The sequence below is a fragment of the Anolis carolinensis genome, chromosome 1 (genome assembly GCF_035594765.1).
Source record: "Anolis carolinensis isolate JA03-04 chromosome 1, rAnoCar3.1.pri, whole genome shotgun sequence".
Taxonomy (NCBI): Eukaryota; Metazoa; Chordata; class Lepidosauria; order Squamata; family Dactyloidae; genus Anolis; species Anolis carolinensis.
The window spans coordinates 358,953,748-358,975,034 of record NC_085841.1 but is presented as its reverse complement, the minus strand read 5'-3'; the positions used below and the strand labels follow the sequence as shown (position 1 = coordinate 358,975,034).

The 21,287-nt window shown below is 44.0% G+C and overlaps 1 protein-coding gene across 11 annotated transcripts in view; it reads left to right on the top strand.

Moving 5' to 3' along the window:
- kiaa0586 (KIAA0586 ortholog) overlaps positions 1-21,287 on the top strand; it is a 105,754-nt gene that overhangs the window by 68,763 nt on the left and 15,704 nt on the right. For 2 of the 11 annotated variants that reach the window (XM_062968617.1, XM_062968616.1), the window contains exon 33: positions 17,955-19,422. The exons of 8 other annotated variants lie outside the window; for them this stretch is intronic. In XM_062968617.1, coding sequence (XP_062824687.1) covers positions 17,955-17,989 — 35 coding nt within the window. In that variant the 3' untranslated portion in view covers positions 17,990-19,422. Of the gene's footprint in view, positions 1-393; positions 1,559-17,954; positions 19,423-21,287 lie in introns of those variants that run through there. One more of the 11 variants, XM_062968618.1, reaches the window with a different exon arrangement.

Below are 21,287 nucleotides of genomic sequence, written 5' to 3'. Positions count from 1 at the left end.
ATAACTTGTTGGTCATGGATCCAATTAAGTATTGGACCCAGTTTCTTATGGGTTTTGCATAATAAGTGCTATGTGGCACTGCAGGCTGGTAATCTGGATCTGCTTTATTGCGTTGGTGTTTAGGAGAAGGAGAAACGAGGGTGTTTATCATCATCTTTATCCCTTAGGTCTAGCAAATGTGATAGCACTGATGTGTAAGTGGGTGGTCCAGAGCAAAATCTGTAAAAGTTTCCACGAAGCTCCATGTTGAAAAACATATCTTCCTTCGTTAGATGTGAAAGCCAATATGCTTCACAAAATTCATTTCCACTGTTAATAAGCTCATTACTTAGCTTTGCAAGATACTTTGCTGTCATCTCCTTATTAGACAGCCATTATTCTAATGAATTACAGGACTTGCTGTGGTATAGAAAATCTCTGCCAGATGCTTCCAATTGATGGAGTAACACTAGGGCCAGCTTCAGAGCAGAAATCAAGACGCAGAAGTGCAAGAGTTGATGAAATGGAAAAGAAGAGGAATCCACATAATTGATTGCCAAGAGAGAGGCAAGAAAGTCACAGGATCATCAAATAAAATGACATTTTGCATATTTAGATTTCTTTTCAGTCCAGGCCAGAGCAAATCACCTCAGTGCCTCTGAACTGGCATTGAGAATTTGACACAATACTATATCAAATGTGAGCTCTTCCCAGAAACCAAGATTATTAAATGGAAACTTTGGCCAAGATATGTCTCAGTGGAAAATATAACCATTCATGATAAGATAGAAGGCAATAGGAAAAGAGAAAAGTTGTAGTATAAGTTGAAGGACCAAGGACTGTTGATTATTATAAGGTGACTTAGGGCAGTTCTGCACACCCACATAATGCGGACTCAAAGAGGCATTGAAAACCCCAATCCGGACCGCATTTCAACTGCAGATTGCCATCATATGACATCTAATTGGCCTTTCCCCAGACAAGAAGTCATTGCTTTAGTGATGAACAAGCTGGACCAACTTAGGGAGCGGATCCCCAGTTGCTTGTGCTGTAACGATTGTAGTAGATGGCATATCATTCTTCTGTGCTATAGGACACTTTGCTAAGGGCAAGGGATAAGCATATAACGTTATTGAGACAGTCAGGAATATGGTCAGCCGAAATTTAATGTGAGCTTTAGGTAGCTAGTTTAATGCTGCAACTAAAAAAAAAGTTTTTCTCCATAATGTAATATTAACATGGGATCCCATTTTTTAAATGGGTGGACTTTGACTGCACTCCATTTACACAGAAGCATCCTTCTTTCCAAATGGTTTTCTGAGATAATAGGCCCTTGAGGAATCATATTTTCTCTCTGGAGTTCCAGCTCTACACTATCAAGACTCCTGCTCTGCATCCATTCCTCCATGTATTAAATTCAGGAGGTTTGTGTCAAGTCCTAATGAGTTACTTGGGGAAAGTTGTCCATTCCTGGCCATTCTTCCATCAGCTTTCAACAACTAGAATTTATGAGGCTGTGTAGCGAGCATTTACAAAGGGATACAAATCCAACAATGTTGTTTGCATCAGCGCTTGCTTGTCTAAACTTTTTGTTTTGTTCAAGCAAGGTTAGGCCTTAGACTTAGGCAAAACACATTGGAAAGGCAAGCGGAAGCCTTTTGTCAGTTCTTTCCAAACATAATCAAACATCTTGGTTTCTTCTTTCTCACTAAAATTATTTCAGAGTGGAGCTTCTCTAAAATCAACGCCTGCACAGCATTGCTTCTCTACATTGTGTTTCCTGCTGATATTGAAGGGATAGCAAAATCACTGTTTGAAGTGTGAAACTAAATTTTATTATGTTTGTGGTCTCTCAGAGTAATTTTGATTCTGTGATTCTACAATTCCTAGTGGCTGCAACTTTGGTGAAACAATCCTTCTGACTTTCTCTTAGAGACAGTATCTTTACCTTCGATCAGGACGTTATCTCCTTGAAGTTATATTCGGTCTTCAAGCCAAAAGTTAAGTCTTCCTTTCTTGTTCCCAGAAAATAACTCTGTTCAGAGATATCATGTTTGTTGGAAGCCACATGACACAGTATTGATGTAAGAATCATATTGGAGGTTCACATTGCTGGAGCTAAGTCCTTCAGAAGGTCAGGTTCCTTGTTTGTTCTGCTTCATCCTGTTCCTTTGGATATAGAGCAAAGTGACTACTTTCCTCTGACTTATAATATTGAGCTAAATCTTCAGAGAACCCCTCCCTCTCTTAAATTATGTGAAGACTTGAGTGCCTCAATCTGTACAGATCCCTTTTCTTGCCAACCCCAGAGACTGATGTATTCAGTACTAACCATGATGGTTCATTCTGGATTGGTAATGAAGAAGGATTCATGCCCTCTTATTCACCAGATACTGCGAGTGGATAATTTTTCCTCAAGCTCTTCTTCCTGCTCCTTGTTAGCTTGTTTCTCCTGGCTTTTATGTGGAGCCAAAAATGCAAAGGTAACCCAAATGTCCTGCCTCTCTCTGGGTGGTCATGGGTGTAACCCCCACAGTGTGGTTTCCTTCTCTCTGCCAGAACCAACCTTAATAGTTAATACCTAATGTTTCATTTTCTTTCTGTGGTTCTTTTGGTGGTGCTTTCCAAAGAGTAGAAACTATGGAAAAGGGTATGCTTTGCTACCTAGCTTGTGAGCCTGGATTACGTGCTTTTCACATCATTTTGAAGTAGAAGCAAATCTCTAGTTGTCCTTGTTATAGAAAGAACTACAGAATATTGCAAGAAGGTCTGTTTATCCCTAAGGACAGAGCCTCTGCCTAGATCCCCATTGGCTTCTATATAATTCCTGCCACAAATTTGCATCTACATCATCTACCACAAAAGGAAAATGGAAATGCACCCAATACCAACTACAACTAGCTCAACTTTTGGCCTCTGGCTGTTTCTTTTGCTGCAGCGTAGAGGCCAAGGGCAGCTAAGGATAGGTTTTCCTTTTCTTCTCGATGCAAGTCAGGGATGACAGACACCATGCTGCGCCAGTCCTAATTTGCAAAAAGTGAAGGGAAGGGTAACTAAATAGTCCTTGGGTTCACCCAGTCATTAGCATCTCAGCAAGACCCTTCCTTTAATGTTCATTAATTTTGCTTTGCGGTTCCTTGTTCATGTAAAGGGATGTATGCTGGAGGAGGGTGAAAGCAGGTCAGCCTTAACAGCTTTTATTCACCAACCCTCAGATTTGGTGCCAGTGGAATCCTGGCCTAACTGGCTGATTTCCTTTCCTCAATGGAGGCAGCCACAATTACTAGTTTCGCAAAGCGAATACAGTGGCTTGCAATGCAGGAAGGACAAAATCATTCCTGTGCTTTTCTGGAAATACACTCCTCACCAAATTCTCAAATTTCCCATACTAGAGCCTTGTCAACCTCCATAACTTTTAAGGGTTCATCCATGTTTAAATGTTTAAGTATCTACTGCTAGATACTTAACTTATGTATCTAATGTATAAGTATCTACTGCTCTAGAGACTGGGACAGGAAAAGAGATTCCACCTGAATATTAGGAAGAATTTCCAATGGTAGAAACTGTTGAGCAGTGGAGTAGAAATGTCTAGGAATGTGACCGACTCTCCTTTTTCTGGAAGCTTTTAGAACAGGCTGGATGTCTGTCTGTCAGGAGGATTTGGACTGTGCCTTCCTGCATAACATATGGGATTGGACTTCATGGCCTTAGGGGTCTCCTCCAGCTTTATGATTCCATTATTTTATATTTAGATCTTTAGGCTAACATACATATGTTTTTTATTCCTCTCTGTTTTGCCTTTGGCCCTGCCCATCACTGAAATACTTCCTCACCAAAACTTTGCTAAAAGAGGTTCCCCAACCGTATCCTATTGTGTAGTATTTGTAATACTTGGCAGCAGAAACCAGCTATGTGTACCCAAAGTGTGTAGTAATCTAACACATCTGGAAGGTGTGAGATGGGGGAAAGATGTTTCAGTGCAATTGAGCAGCTCAATGTTCAGCACTGCTGATAGTATCATAGCATTAAGATGGCCACACCTTCCTTGCTAGAAACATATTTAATAGACATCATTCTTTACCATTTAATTACCCTTTCCTGTTCCTAAGGAGTCATCAGCTTTAAAAAAAAGTAACCAAGATATGTAAGGTTTTAAAAATTTGCTGGTGTGGAGGGGATGCTGCGTAATTTGGAGCAAAATTCATGAATCTTACAATTAGAAATGAAAGTCTTGTTTAGTCTGAAGAGAAACAAATTTCCTTTGGCCAGAGCCACACAACTGTTTCTTGTTTGCTTCCCTGTTGTTGTGTGCTGTTCACTCTCCTGGGCAGGGGCTCGGACGTTTTGTTGAATGAGCTGATTGTTTTCCTTTTGTGTTGCCCGTCAAGCGAGTCCCCATCTGGTTTGCATCAGACTGTTTTCACAGCCAACAACTGCTGCCTTTCCTATATCCTGACACTTAAGGGCCCCTGCGCTATCAAAGCCTTGCCGTGAGAGTCTGTCTGGCTGGGCCCATGCAGCTGTGCCACGGCAGCTTGTAGCTATTAGCCAAATAATGGCAACTTAGAACTTGAATCGGCCCTTATTCCCATTGGTGCCATGTAAGTACAGTGAACAGTGCAATAACGCGGAATTCGACCATTGCATTTTAGGGGACCCCTCCCTTTTCCACTTGGAATTTTCATCCTTCTTTTAAAAGTTTTCCCCCCAATTTACAGCAGTTTCCTGTACCTAAAAGTACTAGTCTTTCTACAAAACATGTGTCTGTCTGTGTCTGTACATACAGAAAAACCATTAACGCAGTTTCCTGCAACATTGTTCAAGGTAGTGGCCAGAATGGTTCAGTAAATATAATGCATGTTTGTTCAAATTGTGATAGTTTTTTATTATAGAATTCCTAACAGAAACAAGAGTGGATTTGTATTTAGTAAATAGAGTTCACGTTAACATTTCAAGGATTGTTTGCAGAACCTAGTTTTACCTTGTGCGGTGTATTTTCTGTGTGAATACATCTTAATCTAGTGCAGAATTGCATCCTGCTGGAGGATCAGCAATAGCATTGGGTCCCAACCCTGTGTGTTGTTTACAGAAATGCAAAACAAAACAACACATTGGAAGAGCTGGATGTCCACTTCTGCTTTTGTACAATGCGTATTTCTCATTTCTGATTGCAAAGGTTTTTTTATAAATAATAATAATAATAATAATAATAATAATAGTGACACCCAGATTAAAATCTGGTCTGGAGATCCTTGAGGAATTAAAGGCAGCAAGAACAGCCTTATGTTCAGCCCCATTCCTGCCTTAGATGAATCTCCCCTTCTGTTTTTGTTAAACATACGGATTTAACCATTTAAATTCAAGAAAATGGGTGGATACGAAAGCCTTGCCAATTGCAGCGGTTTGGGGAGAAAAGGCCTTATAAGAATGCCAGAGGTGCCATATAGGATCAAGATTAATGGTCTGGCTCATGCTGCATTCTGCTCACACAGTGGCCAGCCAGTTGCTTATGCACCTTGATCTCCCCACAAACTGATAAACAGAGACAGACCCATTTCCGATGGTAGAAGCAATGAGGAGACATCGGTGAGCTCATCCTCCATGAATTTATCCAGTCCATTTTCAAGCTACAGAAGTTGCCAGCCATCACTGCATCCTGTGAAAATAAGTTCCACAGTTTAACTATGACCTTTGTAGAGATGTACACATTTGCAGGTTTCAGTTTTGTGGCTTTCATTGTTTGTGAATTTGATTCATATGTTCTGTGTAGGTCCGCTAGTGTGATCTTAGGAACAACCTTAGACAAAGAGTTATGCTGGAGGACTTAGAGATTCCTGGACACAACCCTTCTCTAGGCATTTGCAAATTCTCCAGGGTGATTCTGTGTCTGCTTTAGAAAACCAATTGATTGCTAAATACTAGGTATTTGCTTAGGTTAAACAAAAGGTGGATTTTTATTGGTGTTTTTCCACTTCTGCAGGAGAACTGTGTCTCTAACCCCAGAGAATGTGGGAGGCTTAGTGTATTCCCATTTATCTTTCCTAAATCTTCCACCAGTTAGAGTCAATGTGGTCCTGGTTTCTTGGATTAAGAGAGAAGTACAAAAGCCTTTCTCTTAACTTTCTTTTCCACATCATAATTTTAAACAACTCATACTATTTTTTCTTCGTGTACTCTGTGAATGCACACTAATGGAGAGGCTGCGCCTGCGCAGGTCCCAACGGAAACTCTTCCCAAGCTGAAGTTTAAATTTTGGCGGTAGCCATGCCCCTCCGTCCCCGGAGGGCATATAAGGCAGCCCTCGGCGTGTCCTCCTCAGTTCCTTTTTTTCCGCCGCAAGGTTCACTTCGGATTCTCATGTCTACGACTCGCTTCAAGCGCTGCACTCAGTGTGCCGCTAAAATTCCTGACTCCGACGGCCACGCCAAGTGCCTCTACTGCCTCGGAGAAGCACATGTCGTCGGTACCTGCCGTTTCTGCCTGGCCCTAACGGCCCAGGCTCGGAAAAATAGAGCCGCGAGGCTTAGAGCGGCGCTCTACGAAAAATCGCTCGCTCCTGAACCCGCTCCGTCGACTTCGGGCACGAAGTCGCCGCTTAACCCGGAATCGATGTCGTCTTCAGCGGCTAAAGCCCCCTCGGTCTCGTCTAAGGCGTCCAGAGCCTCCAGGTCGTCCAAGGCCGCTAAACCACCGTGCACTCTCACCACGGCCACGGTGTCGACACGTTCTGGTCGGGTCGGTCCTTCCTCGACGTCGAGCTCGGTAGCTTCCGTTTCCTCGGCTCGATCCCAGCTCGGGGCTCCTCCATCGACCTCCGCGATGAAGATCGCCTTTAAAAGGGCTCATGAGGAAGCTCGTCGGACCCAATCCGACTCAGCAATGATCCCTCCCACACCGGGTAAATCCCTGAGGGTTCCATCAAAACAACCGCTCGCTAAGAAGAGGGCAACCCAACGCTCTTCCTCTTCTGCCTCCTCCAAGATGGATGTCCCTTCTTCGGCAACTTCTTCTAGAAGGTCTTCTCCGATCGCTCCCGCTCAGCGACCTCGCCAGCCTTCTCCTCACCAACTCTCGGACGGCGAGTTACAGGACTCACCCCACCACTCCACTCAGACAGTGGTCAGGGTCCCATCTCCTCGACCTGCTGCTTCTCATCGTTCATCTCGTCAGCAGCTTTTTCCCCCGACCTCGACACCGGAACGGGGTAGACAAACCACTCGCCTGGCTCGAGCGGTCCAGGCTTCGGCCTCCAAACAAACTCGGCTGCAGATAGCTCCTGCTCTTGAGGCGGTGCCGCCACCAGAGACTGTGTTGTCATCTCCCCCCCAGTCCCCTCAAGGGGCTGGGGACGATGAGATAGAGATTGATCGCCCGGATTCTGCTCTCTCGGCCTCGGTGGTATCCTTAGGCCTCGATCTCTCTCCTCCCCATGATGCCTATGAGGTGGATCCTCCTTCGCCTACCGACAACATTCGGGCTTTCTCCGAGCAAATGATTAGAATGGCTGATGCCCTGGGTTTAGAAATTAAACAGACTTCCAAAGCAGTAACTGACCCGGTTTTCAAACGGGTCCAAGCCCAGGCCCCTCCAGCCACGCTGTTGCCGTTCTTACCCTATCTCCTCGATGTTATCCAATCTTCGTGGAAAACCCCCTCCTCGATCCCTCCTACCTCGAAGAGAATCGAGTCTTGGTATCGTACGGATGACGACACCTTAGAATGGCTTAAACACCACCCCGACCCGAATTCCATGGTCGTGAAGGCCTCTCAGTCCTCTGGTCGTGAATCCACTACCCCTGCAGACAGAGAGGGTAAAAGGTTCGACGCGGTCGGCAGAAAGCTCTACTCCGGAGCCCTTCTACTTTGTAGAATGGCGAACTATGGGGCCTGTATGGGGGCATACCAGCAGATCCTCTGGGAAAAAGCTCAGCCCTTCTTCGCGAAGTTGTCCGATGAAGACCGGTCGGTCATGTCCACCCTCCAACAAGAGGCCGATTCCTTAGCGCATCATCAAATCCAGATGGCTAAGCATACTGGCGACACGGCCGGCAAGATGATCGCCCACGCCATTGCCATTCGCCGCCACGCCTGGCTGAGATCTTCCGGCTTATCTTCTTCCTCGAGGCAGGTCATCGAGGACCTCCCCTTCGACGCCATGGGCCTCTTTAATGCTGGCACCGATGACAAGCTTAAAACCAACCATGACTTTAAAGTTCTAGCCACTAAATGCGGCGATCAACCCCAGGCTCACCGCACCAAGTGGTTTCCTCAACGTTTTCGACGCTTCCCGCCTCCTTCTTACCGCCAGCAATCTTTCAGACGTCCCTCGGTATCGAACAACCAAAATCGCCAACAGCCCCGTCGGGCCGCACAACCTCAAAGACAACGCGGCCGGGTCACCCCCACCGCTGGTCAACCTATCCGGCGTTCCTGACGCCATCTCTCCTTCCAAAGACTCTTTCTCCGGTACCGATGTCGTTCTCACTACTCCGCACCCCTCTCCTCCACCAAATCAACCTCATGGTCTCTTTATAGACCGCCTGGCTCCCTTCTTTCACCGGTGGAAATCTATTACTTCAGATGCCTGGGTTCTAAAAATTGTCCAAGAAGGCTATGCCTTAGAATTCGAAGAACTCCCTCCCACCGGTCAGGTCCTTCTCTCCAACCCCTCTCAAGAAATTCTCGCAGAGGTCGACGCTCTCCTCGCCAAAGGGGCTATTCGGCCTTCTCCATCGGCACAGGACCCTCAAAGCTTCTTCTCCAGGTACTTTACGGTCCCGAAGAGGGGTGGGGGCCTCCGCCCAATTCTAGACTTACGCATGCTCAATGTCTTCATACGCCCAACCAAGTTCAGGATGGTCTCCATCGCCTCCATCCTCCCGATGCTTCACCGCGGAGACTACTTCGTGTCTATAGACCTCCGAGACGCCTATTTCCACGTGGCGATTCGAGAAAACCACAGGCGCTTCCTCTCTTTCAAGGTCCTCGACCAAACCTACCAGTTCACCGTTTTACCCTTTGGCCTCGCTACCGCCCCAAGGGTCTTTACCAAAGTCGTCGCTGTCGTGGCTGCCCACCTCCGGCTCCAGGGGATCACAGTTTTTCCCTATCTAGACGACTGGCTTCTGGTCGGATCCGACCCTGTCCTACTCCGTCGACACGTCGACTACACCCTCTCTCTTCTAGATTCTCTCGGTCTCCAGCTAAACCACGACAAATCTCACCTCAACCCGTCGAACAAGATCCGCTTCATCGGCGCCCTGTTCGACTCAATCGCTCAGACTGTCTCGCTCCCGCTCGACAGGTTTCTAGCTCTCCGTCATCAAATCATCTTCTGCGAGACCCACCGAAGGGTTCGGGCTCGATCCATCCAAATACTGCTGGGCCACATGGCCTCCACAGTCCTCACGACCCCGTTCGCCAGGCTCCGTCTCCGGTCCCTGCAGAGGTGGTTCATAGATGTCTTCAAGCCATTTCGCCACCCCAACTCGAGGTTTCTCTCGATCCCGCCTCATGTTCGTCGGTCGCTTCTCTGGTGGAAGTCCCTCTCCAACGTCTGCAGGGGTCTTCCGTTTCACTCGGTTCCTCCCTCGATCACCATAACCACAGACTCATCCAATTTCGGCTGGGGAGCCCACATGAAGGGCCTCACTGTTCGGGGCCTCTGGTCTCCCTCCGAGAAGGCCAATCACATAAACTTTCTCGAACTCCTTGCTATCTTCAAGGCTCTGAAAGCCTTCTCCCGCCTGATCTCCCAAAGATCTGTCCTCGTACAGTCAGACAACACAGTGGCAGTATTTTACATCAACAAACAGGGCGGCACGGGCTCAAGGAAGCTGATGCTTCTCTCCTCCCAGCTGTGGCATTGGTGCATAGCCCACAACATCCAAATCTCGGCGACTCACCTTCCCGGGATCCACAACGACTTGGCAGATGCCCTCAGCAGAATGACGACTTCCTCCCACGAGTGGATGCTCGACCCCGAGACTCTTCTTTCTCTCTTTCTCAAATGGGGTTTCCCCACCCTAGACCTCTTCGCTTCTCCCCAGAACGCTCAGCTGCCTCGGTACGGGGCAAGACTTCTCCCGTCCTCCTCTCCAGGCTGCCTAGGAGACGCCTTCCTTCTGGACTGGTCGGCGGAACCAATCTATCTCTTTCCGCCTTTTCCTCTGATACCGAAGGTCCTCCAGAAGCTCCGGTCGGTACCGATGTCGGCGATCCTGATAGCGCCAGCCTGGCCTCGTCAACCGTGGTTCCCGGCTCTTCTTCGTCTTTCCAAGGCGACCTTCTTCACTCTGCCTCTCCTACCACACCTCTTATCCAGAGAAAACGGCCAGATTCTGCATCCGGATCTCCCCTCTCTACATCTCACTGCTTGGAGGATTCTCGCCTGACCTCCCTCCCGCAGAACTTACAAGAGGTCCTCCGCGCAGCTCACAAGCCGGCTACAACCAGGGCCTACACTTATAAAGTCTCTCGCTTTCGTTCCTTTCTTCGCTCCCGAGGGATCACTGCTTTCCCAACCTCGGTACCGATTGTGCTGGACTTCCTTATGTCTCTAGCAGAACAAAAGCTTTCCCTTGCCTCTATGAAATCTTACCTGGCCGCTCTATCCTGGTGCTTTCAACAGCATGGTAGACCATCATTGTTTTCCGATCACCTCGTCAAGACCTTCTTAAAAGGATACAACAACATCTGCCCACCGGCCCAACCTCCTACCCCAGGCTGGAACCTCGAGCTTGTCCTTTCCCAGCTCACTGCTTCTCCCTTTGAACCTTTGGCCTCGACCGACCTACGTCTCCTTTCTTGGAAAGTTGCCTTCTTGGTGGCCATAACCTCAGCGCGCAGACCCTCGGAGCTGGCGGCCCTTCGAGTTGATGAACCCTACCTCCGTTTTCATCACGACCGCGCCGTTCTCCGTCCGGACATCACCTTCCTCCCCAAGGTGGTCTCGGCTTTTCACCTTAACCAGGACATTGTCCTTCCCGCCTTCTTCCCGGACCCCTCGTCTTCCCTTGAGCGGAGACTGCACCTCCTTGATGTGCGTAGAGCACTTCTCTTCTACCGGGACCGTACTAAGGACATTCGAAAGACCCCAAAACTTTTTGTGGCCCATGCTCCGGATAAACTGGGCAATCCCATTTCTTCACAGAGACTGTCCCATTGGATTGCCCAGGCCATTGAACTGGCCTATGAACTAGCCAAACGACCTCCCCCCCCGTCGGTTCGCCCGCGTTCGACAAGAGGTCTCTCCACGTCGACTGCCTTTCTAAGGGGCATTCCACTGGACTCTATTTGCAGAGCAGCAATCTGGTCCAACCCCCTTACATTTGTGTCTCACTATAGGGTAGACCAAAGGACTTTGAAGGACTCAGCCTTTGCTAGAGCAGTTTTATCTTCATGCTTGTCCTAAACCTTCTGCTCTTATGACTTCTCTGTGGCTACCCCTTTTTTCTCAGGTGCCTCTCTTCATTGTTTTTCTCCTGTTCAGTACATGTTTGCACTGTTCTCTGACAATTTGTGCCTTATTTGTTACTACCTTCTCCCTTGGAGAATGATGTTCCTGCCTACACATGTGCTCTTTCAAGGGTTATATCATGCCTTACCGGTCTGTTCTCGGTACTTGGTGTGTATTGATGCAATACCTTATTGGGTCCTCGGACCATGGTTTTTTCATGTTTTTTCATGTTTTTCATGTCTAATAAACATATGTTTGGACAGTTTCTCGTTGTCAGGGTTTGCTTAGCCCGCCTCCGGGACTTAAGCTTGCTAGTCTCCATTAGTGTGCATTCACAGAGTACACGAAGAAAAAGGACAGGTTGCTTACCTGTAACCATGTTTCTTCGAGTGTACTCTGTGAATTCACACAAGCCCGCCCTTCCTTCCCCTCTGGCAAACCCTCTTCCTTTCTCGTTGCCTTAGCGGCGTAGGAACTGAGGAGGACACGCCGAGGGCTGCCTTATATGCCCTCCGGGGACGGAGGGGCGTGGCTACCGCCAAAATTTAAACTTCAGCTTGGGAAGAGTTTCCGTTGGGACCTGCGCAGGCGCAGCCTCTCCATTAGTGTGAATTCACAGAGTACACTCGAAGAAACATGGTTACAGGTAAGCAACCTGTCCGTCTTCCCTTACATTTTAAAACATTAACTTTGTTTTTCTCCACTCTCTTGATTGGGGGCCAGCTAACACCTCTCAACAAAGGATTCCCCCAGGCAGGAAGCAGCCAGACTTTGAAGCTGCAAGCCTATTCAGTGCTAATCAAGGTGGCCAACTGCAACATTCACACATGCCTCAAGCTGACAAGAGTTCTTTCTCCCTCCCTGGACTTTCCACGGATATATAAACCTTCCTTGCTTAGTTTCTCCATACCTCACAACCTCTGAGGATGCCTGTCATAGATGTGGGCAAAACGTCAGGAGAGAATACTTCAGGAACATGGCCATACAGCCCAGAAAACTCACAGTAACCCAATCTCTTGATTGTTTTAAATGCCCTTTTCTGTGCCCCTTTCTAGAATACTCCCTTTTTTAGACGCATTGGCCAAAACCGTAAAAAGTGTTTTGATGTGGTTACATCATCTGTATGTTTAACAGCAGCATGATGTCAGCAATATTCCAATTATGCTCTATATGGAATTTGCTCTTGTTAAAAGAGAAACTGTCCAGTGGATCAACATTTTTGTCTAATTGTCAATCACAACTCCAGGACTCCATCCCTGTTTATGTGACATTCAAGTTTTTGGCACCAATATGCACCGCTTTGTGCCTGTTTACACTGAACCTCATTGTAACAAATACTCCACCTATTTGTTGAGGTCGTCTTGACATTTTGTGCAATTTATTTTTGTTCTGACCATGATAAATGATTTAGTGTTAATGGCAAACCTGACGGCAATGCCACTTAACCCTGATTTGTTTGCCTTTGAATAACTTAAGAAACATCAATCCTATTGCAAATCTGTGATGAATCTCATTATTTTTATCTCTCTGCACAGTGAGAACTAGCCATTTCCTCCTAATGTCTGCCTCCTTTCCATCATCCATTTTTGGTCCATCTTATCATATGACTGCTTAGTTTTCTGGAGAGTCTTTGGTGTGGCACTTTTCTGAATGTTTTAGAAGTCTAGGTAGGATTTGCTGCATCACACCTGTCCATATATTTATCAGCACTTTCAAAAACTTTCAAAAGACTTATCTTTTCAGAAACCAAGTTATCAGCAGGGCTTGGTCTTCTATACATTTGCATTTTTTTTTAATCCTCGATAACATTTTCTACCAATTTGCCTGGAATAGATAGTACGTTAATTGACCTAACATTTCCCGCAACTTCCATGTATTTTATTTTTAAACATTAATTTAACATTGAATGCTCTCCATTCCCTTGGTATAGAGGCCAACCTGAGGGACATGTTACGTATTTTGGTTAGAAGATCAGCAATGTTCAGTCCTTTTCTATTTGGATTTGGTGATTTGTTTGTTTGTACTTTGTCACTGAAGTAAGAAACATCCTTATTTCACTACTCTTTCCTTCAGTTCCTCATTCTCCCCTCCTGGAAAAACTAATTCATGCATTGGTGTTTCCCCTACATCTTCAGCAGAGAAATGGTTGGAAAGAATTCATTTAGCCTCTTGACCATCTCCATATCCTCCTAAAGAATGCTTTTATTTACATTCTTATGCAACTGTCTTCCTGGTTTCCTTCCTGTTTCTGGTGTATTTAAAACTGCTTTTGGTCCTGGTGCTGTTTGTGATCTGTGACTACCTTCTATAATACATCAGCCTTTATTCCCTGTGGGTTCTTATTTCCAGTTTAGAAGTGACACTGGTAGCTACTTAGATCAAATGAAAATGTTAGAATTGTTGCCATAATGTATGTACTGTATTGATATTTAACAATGTCTGTCTGTATGTTTATCTTGTTCTAGAATCAGAAGCTCTCCAGATAGTGTAAGATCAAATCAACGTGACCACTTTAAAACAGTTTAATGTCATTTACTAAAACTAAAAACATGTTATGCAAGTCAGAACAAGAGAATTTAAAACCAAGCATGACAGTTTTGATAATCAACGTCATGTTCTTGTGTGGATTTGTATGAAAAAGCATAGGGCAAAGGGTCTCAAACTGCAGAGGCGTGATACTCATTCAAGGAGGCTCATGGAGGTCTATCATTCATATGATCATCATAAATTGAAGTTGTCTTGATGGCAAATAACAGCAAAGTCTGGATTACACGTTCTCATGGTCATCTTCTTTTTATGCTGGTTGCCGGGGAGCCATCTGTCTCCTCGGCCAAACCTTCAGTTCTGCTATATTTCTCCTCCTCCCCAGTACATATCTTTTTTTCTGCATCCCAGGATTTTACTGAGGTTATGGCATTTCCTCCAACCACCTTCCCAGAATCAATGAGTTACCTACTTAGTAACTGTTCATCATACTGGGAGAGGGAAAGTTGTCCTCTGTGATTTGTAAAACTCACTTTCAAGAGTTACTTTTCTTCTTTTGATCTAACCCAGGGTTTGTGGCTAAGGTTCTTGCTTCAAGTCTTTGGTTACAGCTTTCATAAAGCCTTTAATATTCAAAAAGTTCTAAAATTATAAAGAACAAAGTCTAATTGCCTTTATGCTTCCCAGAGACCAATGATTAGTTGCTAGTACTCCTTCTGTACCCTGTAATACACAGAAGATGAGTCTGTTTCAGTGCATTTTTCTCCCTTTTAACAAGTCATGTTTTTATGTAGTTGTGAAGAATAGGGTAACAGCAGCTTGAAGGCATAGTTCTGAAGCTGCCAGCATGCCATCCAATGTGGAAATGGAAAAGCCATGATTTTCTGACACTCTGTTAGTTTTGTTTGCTCCTGACACCTTGTACAAGTAGGATTTAGAAATAGATCTGACTATCTAAAGTAGTTTAGCTGTGGGGCCTTCTGTTACTCAAATATAGCACATGCTTAAGGGCAGATTTCCATTCATGTGGTCACAAGGCAGGCCTGGCCTCCAATCATGAGAACCTCTGCACCCTTTCCAGCCTGCGTGATTTTTACCAAATATTTTCCCCATGCCTTCAAGTCTATCTTTTTAAAAAATCAAAGAAAGCGAGAAAGCTGGCATCCTTAGCATGCAGTGCACTATGCCAGCTCTCCTTAATAATGAAATCATTTTATTAGCTGGAGGCAGAGCTTGAAAAGAAAGAGTTGCATGTAATGCAGTTCTCTGTAACTAGATATTTTTCAGATGCCAGAAAGTCTCTTTTCAAAGGTTGAAGTCACTTCATTGGTGTAATGAACTGTGGTACTTAATGATTTTCAAATTTTACTTTCAAAGGCCATTTTCAGAGACTTTTTGATGATAATTTCCCAGGTTTTATGCCATTCTGTTGCTAGTGGATGCATTTGCATGGCTGAAAGCGAGGAGGAGCCGAGGAGCCTTATAACCAAGTTTAAAGAAGAAAGTGCAAAAGCTGGGTTGCAGTTAAACTTCAAGAAAACCAAGATGATGGTAACCAGACTGATTGATAACTGGCAAATAGTGGGAGAAAACAGACTGTAGAGGCAGTGACAGACTGTGTATTTCTAGGCTCAAAGATTACTGCAGACGCAAACTGCAGCCAGAAAATCAGAAGACATTTATTTCTTGGGAGGAGAGCAATGGCCAGTCTCGATAAAATAGTGAAGAGCAGAGACATCACACTGACAACGAAGGTCCTCGTAGTTAAAGCAATGGTATTCCCTGTAGTAACCTATGGAGGTGAGAACTGGACCATAAGAAAGGCGGAGCGAAGGAAGATAGACGCTTTTGAACTGTGATGTTGGAGGAAAATTCTGAGAGTGCCTTGGACTGCAAGAAGATCCAACCAGTCCATACTCCAGGGAATAATGTCCAACTGCTCACTGGAGGGAAGGATATTAGAAGCAAAGATGAAGTATTTTGGCCACATCATGAGAAGACAGGAAAGCATGGAGAAGATAATGATGCTGGGGAAAATGGAAAGAAAAAGGAAGAGGGGCCGACCAAAGGCAAGGTGGATGGATGGTATCCTTGAAGGGACTGGCTTGACCTTGAAGGAACTGGGGATGGCGACAGCTGACAGGGAGCTCTGGCTGGTCCATGAGGTTGCCGAGAATCGGAAGGGACTGAACGAATAAACAACAACAAAGGCATGCCATACTTGGAAGTGTTTGGAAACAAATGAGTATGCATGAGCATTTGAGGAGTCTTGTTTAAATTTAGTGAAGCTTCCCTCACTAGCATCTATGAACACTCATTCTTAGAGCATTCCTGGATGTACAACATAGGGCAGAAAACTATTGGAGTGATGGGACAGGTTCTTTGCAGACTAAGGCACAAGCTTCAGTCAAAGTTTGGAAAAGCATCCTTTTGTGAATACTTCTTCCAGATTAACTAGCCAACACTGGCAATGCTGTCTGGGAGATTCTGGGAACTGGAGTCCAGACGTGTATTTTTTTTTTTACCATCAGACTCAGTCTTAAATAGTCAGGTGGAAAAAGATATTGTCCATAGATCTTAGATTAGGGAGCTACCAATTAGGTACCCAATATTAGGGTTCATAAAGCAATAATTGGACTAATATATGGTATTTTTCATTTACATATAGGGATAAAGATGAGCCTGAACTTTCCTAAATGTTTTTACATATTAAGTGTCTTCCTCGTCGCAATCTTCATGTTTTTAAACCTCTTGTAAGCCAGGAACAGGCAATTTGAAATGTCTCTGGCTTTCCCTTCAAAAACTAAGTTGCCTTTGCCTCCCAAGTAGGGGAATGCAGGTTTTGTAAATGGGGTAAAGATAAGATATTCCATTATTCCATGGTAAGGTTGCATATAGCTCAGGCATGGGCAAACTTAGGCTCCGGGTGTTTGGATTTCAAATCACACAATTCCTTACAGCCTTGGCTGTTAGGAATTGTGGAAGTTGAAGTCCAAACACCTGGAGGACCCAAGTTTGCCCATGCCTGATATAGCTGCTGAAATGTAGTCAATTGGTCTGGCATTCGTTTCCCCCCATCTGTTCTGAAAATGCTCTCCTTTGTTGCAGTGAACACACTGGAAGGAATCTCACCTGGCCCACCACCATTTGTGTTCATGAACTCCCCCAGGATTCTTGTTCCATCATTCCTGCAAAGTTAAATTATACCATGTTTATGTCTCTCATCGTACTGTTTTCTTTGTCAGGAGGGAATTTTAGGAGTGCTTAAGTAATCCCAAACTGCAATGCTAAAAGCATTCCTCAGATTATTTTTACATAAGCAGAGATTCCCTGTTCAGCACCATTTGGCTTCTTTGTTCAAAATTGTTCCTTCTAAATTAGGGTGTTTGCTGCCTTAATCGTACAATGCTTTCTATGCCAAGGACAGATTCTTCAAGTAGCTCAAGGGGCAATACAGATAAGGCTAGTCATTAGGTTATGTTGGTCTCATTGGGCTTTAAGAAAGCTATCCAAGGACAGAGGTAAGCCATCAAAGAGCAAAATCATGCTAGCCCAGAGCTTAGAAAAACCACAGAATGCCCCAGGAACAGTTCCCTGTAAGGCCATTCTGTCTTCTTTTTATAATTATAACTATATGGGACAGAAGACCCTTTCTTGTCTATCCTAATTTAGAAATAGGGTTAATGGCAACAGCTGGGAAGGTTTTTTTTTAACTCCTTAAATTTAGAATTACAGTATATTGTTGGTACAAGAATCAACTGGTATTCTGTTGATATTTTTATGTCATCATCAGTTTAAAAACATGGATTGTTTGACTATTATTGCTCTTGTGCTCCCTTCTCTGTATAATTATGGCTTTGTGAATTTAGGCAGGGAGCAAATGTATATTAAATGCCCTTCCTAGGATACCTAACGTCCCATACCTATGATATCTTTCTTTTCTGGATCGAGACCATACCTAGAAGGATGTCACCCAGCTTCTGTGTTTCTGTTGCTTTTATTGCTGATTTGTTTCATTTCTTCTTCTTCTTCAGTGTCTGTCACGACCCAGGCTGAAGAGCACCAATAACCATACACAGAGGCCAGAATCTATCTAATATCTTTATTGAAGGAATATATAAAGTTAATAAAAGCAAGTGTATGAAATAGTCCAGAATTAGTCCTTTCAGGAAAGGTCAAAATTAGTCCCAAGAAACAATGTCCAATATGAAATATTAAGGTCCAAAGTTGTAATCCAATAACCGAAACACTCACTTTGCCAGGCAAAGTGAGGGGAGATGACAAGGTCCTTTAGTCCATGAACTTGAGCAAGGCTAGAAGGTAACTTGATTCTTGGAACACAAAGCTTGATTCAAGGCAACAAGGAAACGAGGAGCAAGAACAAGATCCGTGGTAATTACTTGGCGAGGTCCGGGAAACAAGGCAAGATCCGGGGAGAAAAACAAGGCTGGGAACGAAGGCTTGGAACAGGAACAAAGGCTTGAGAGCAGGAGTAGCTGTCCACACACGCTGCTCCGGTAGCTGACGAATTGACTCCGCAAGATTCCTTCGGGAGCAAGGAACCTAAATAGGCCTCGTTTTCCCACCAGAGAACACTTCTCTGGGGAATCAGAAACGAAAGTCAATCTCTGTGTCCAGATGTATGACTCCCTAAAATCTCTCACGGAAGCAGGCTTAATCATCTGAATGCTTTGCTGCAATTCTCAAGCTCCTGCGATTAGCCTGCTGCACTCCTTTTTGCTGGAGATAATAATTACGGCGAGAAAAAGGGGGAGATTTTGACTCAGGGCTTGTTTGGCAGATTTCTGGAAGACAAACCTCCTGCAGGTGCAAGGGCTCCATTTCTGGCTGGGAAAGTTCCTTTTCTGGCTGAAATGGTGGGAAACCCAAGTTTTCCTCTTCATCTGTCACAACAGCACTAGGAACGGGACTACATGGCCCATGAGTCATCACAGTGTCTTATTGTGCATTTCATATTATCTTCCTCTGCACGCTTTTATCCTGGTTTACCTTGTTTATTTTGTTTTTCTGATATACTACCCTATGATAATATGATTAAGAAGGCAACATTTATAATTATTAAGGATTAGATACAATCGGAGAGATGATCTTAATCCCTTCACTTTCTCACACTTGAATGCTCCTTAGAAGGTCTTTTAACCTTGTTGTGGATTTCCCGTTAAGTCCCAAACAAAGAACCAAAAGCGCAGCACTAGTGAATTGCAGCTGGAGATATTAATTCAAGTGCAATAACTGGGGTGTGTAAATGAATTGAGTGAGCAAGCAAGAAAATGTATGCTTTGCTTGGCTGCTTTTATTCCAAGGCCAGAAGGAAACCTGGGCCCCTTTTTCTGGCAAGCCAAGCTTTGACCACAGATGACAGAGCTGGGATTGAAGCTGAAACACATCTTCTTGTTTGCATAGTTTCAACCCAAGGCTGGGCAACAAGTGTTAGCTTCACTGATATCTCCTTTCACTCACATAAAAACAGTGTATACAGATGTCGTCATCTTCTTGATGTTTTCTTGTTTTGTTTTCTGTTTTGTTTTTTTTCCTTCAGAGCATTTCCTTACATAGCATTTTTATATAAAACCTTGCTCAACATACACTCCAAACATTTCCAGTTTAAGAAAAGATAAAAAGCTTCATATCCAAAGCCAAGTAGAGGGTGTGGGAAAGGAATTGTAAACAATAACTGAAAATGGATTCACCCAGGATTGGAGCAGTTCTAGGCACAGGGTTCATTATTTTGTTTTGTTTTCAGAACAGTGGAAATTTCCGTGGATGAGAAACAAACTAACAGAGATTAGAGTTTAAAAGGCTTTAGCAAAATAATTTCTGTATAATCAGGGATGTGTGTGCCTCCAAGCACTTTTCTCTTGTGGGGCCAAGGACTATTATTATTATACTTATTTATGCCCCACTTTATCTCCCCAAAAGGGACTCAAAGCAGTTTGACATTAGAGCATTAATATATTTATTATTTTATTTATTATTTAAAACATTTATATTCTGCCCTTCTCACCCTGTTTATAACTTTGTTACCCTCCATGGTAATCTTTGGAATCTTCAGAGTCTGCTTGGGTTTTTGCCATTGAGAATATCTCACTGTTCTCTTCCTTTAGAATGATTCACTACTTCTTAAACGGTGGGTCCCGCCCCCTTAGCCCAATGTTGGGGTCCCAAAAAATTGGCAAACGTAAAAAGTTTCTGATCATTACTTAGTGACTGTTTTAGACATTTACATAAATCTGTTATGCAATGTTTGCAGTGAACTCTGCAGAAGACGTATAAAAGGGAAATCAGCCTTTTTTTAGCAAACCTTGTAAATGCTAATTTATTTTAAGTAAATGTTTGATTTTTATACCCATTTTATATGCCTACTAGCTGTGCCCGGCCACGCGTTGCTGTGGCAAAGTGGTGGTGGTATTGGTTAAAAATTGTTGTGTAATTTTTATTTGACTTTATTTGCATTTTTTATTAATTTTATTGTATGTTATATTTTTATTATATTTTATTATTTTCTTGTATTATTTTTAGTTATTTTCTGTTATTATAGTATTTTATTGTATTAATTTTTTAGTGTTTTTAATTATTTTTTATTGGGTTGCTAGGAGACCAAGTTGGAGGAGCTTAGCCTTCTAATTGGCAGCAATTGGATAAAAGCAATTATTCCTCTCTCTCTAATTAGGACTTTATTTTTCTTTTCTTTTTGTTGTATCAACCTAGAGGCATGGATGATGGGTTGTGTTGTCAAATTTCGAGGCTGGGGGGCCTGTAGTTTTGTTGTTTTGTGGGTCGCCGTGATGCCATCACTCTTTTATATATATAGATATAGTTGGGGTCACATAAACATTTCTCAGGCCAAAAACGGTCACAAGTGAGAAAGTTTAAGAAGCCCTATATTGATTAAATAGCTGAGACGCCTGTACAGATACATGAAGGACGTCACTTCTGTCTCCCCTGAAAACTTAATTATCTGCTTAGTGTACCTAAATGGTTAAACCCTAAGCAAAGCCATCTTCTCAGCCCATTGTTTTGGTAGCAATCCTCCCTTCGTCCTTTACAGCAGTGTGGCATGATCCGTGAAGGAAAATTGGAAACTTCTCACTTACTGACAGTTATTTCCAACATTGTCCCAGATGCTTGTGAGTAATTCTGAAAGTGTTGGCGCTTAGCCCAGTAGACGGTCTCTGAGCAATCTGATGTAAAAGCAGTGGAGGTGCGGACCTTTTCACACCATTAAATTCTTCGCATTATCATAAATGCGCCTCGGTCTTGCGTGTAAATTCCAAGACTTTCTGCCACTGTTTATTTCTTGAAAAACAATCTTTTAGGCACTTAAGGAAAAAATTTTATTGAAGTCA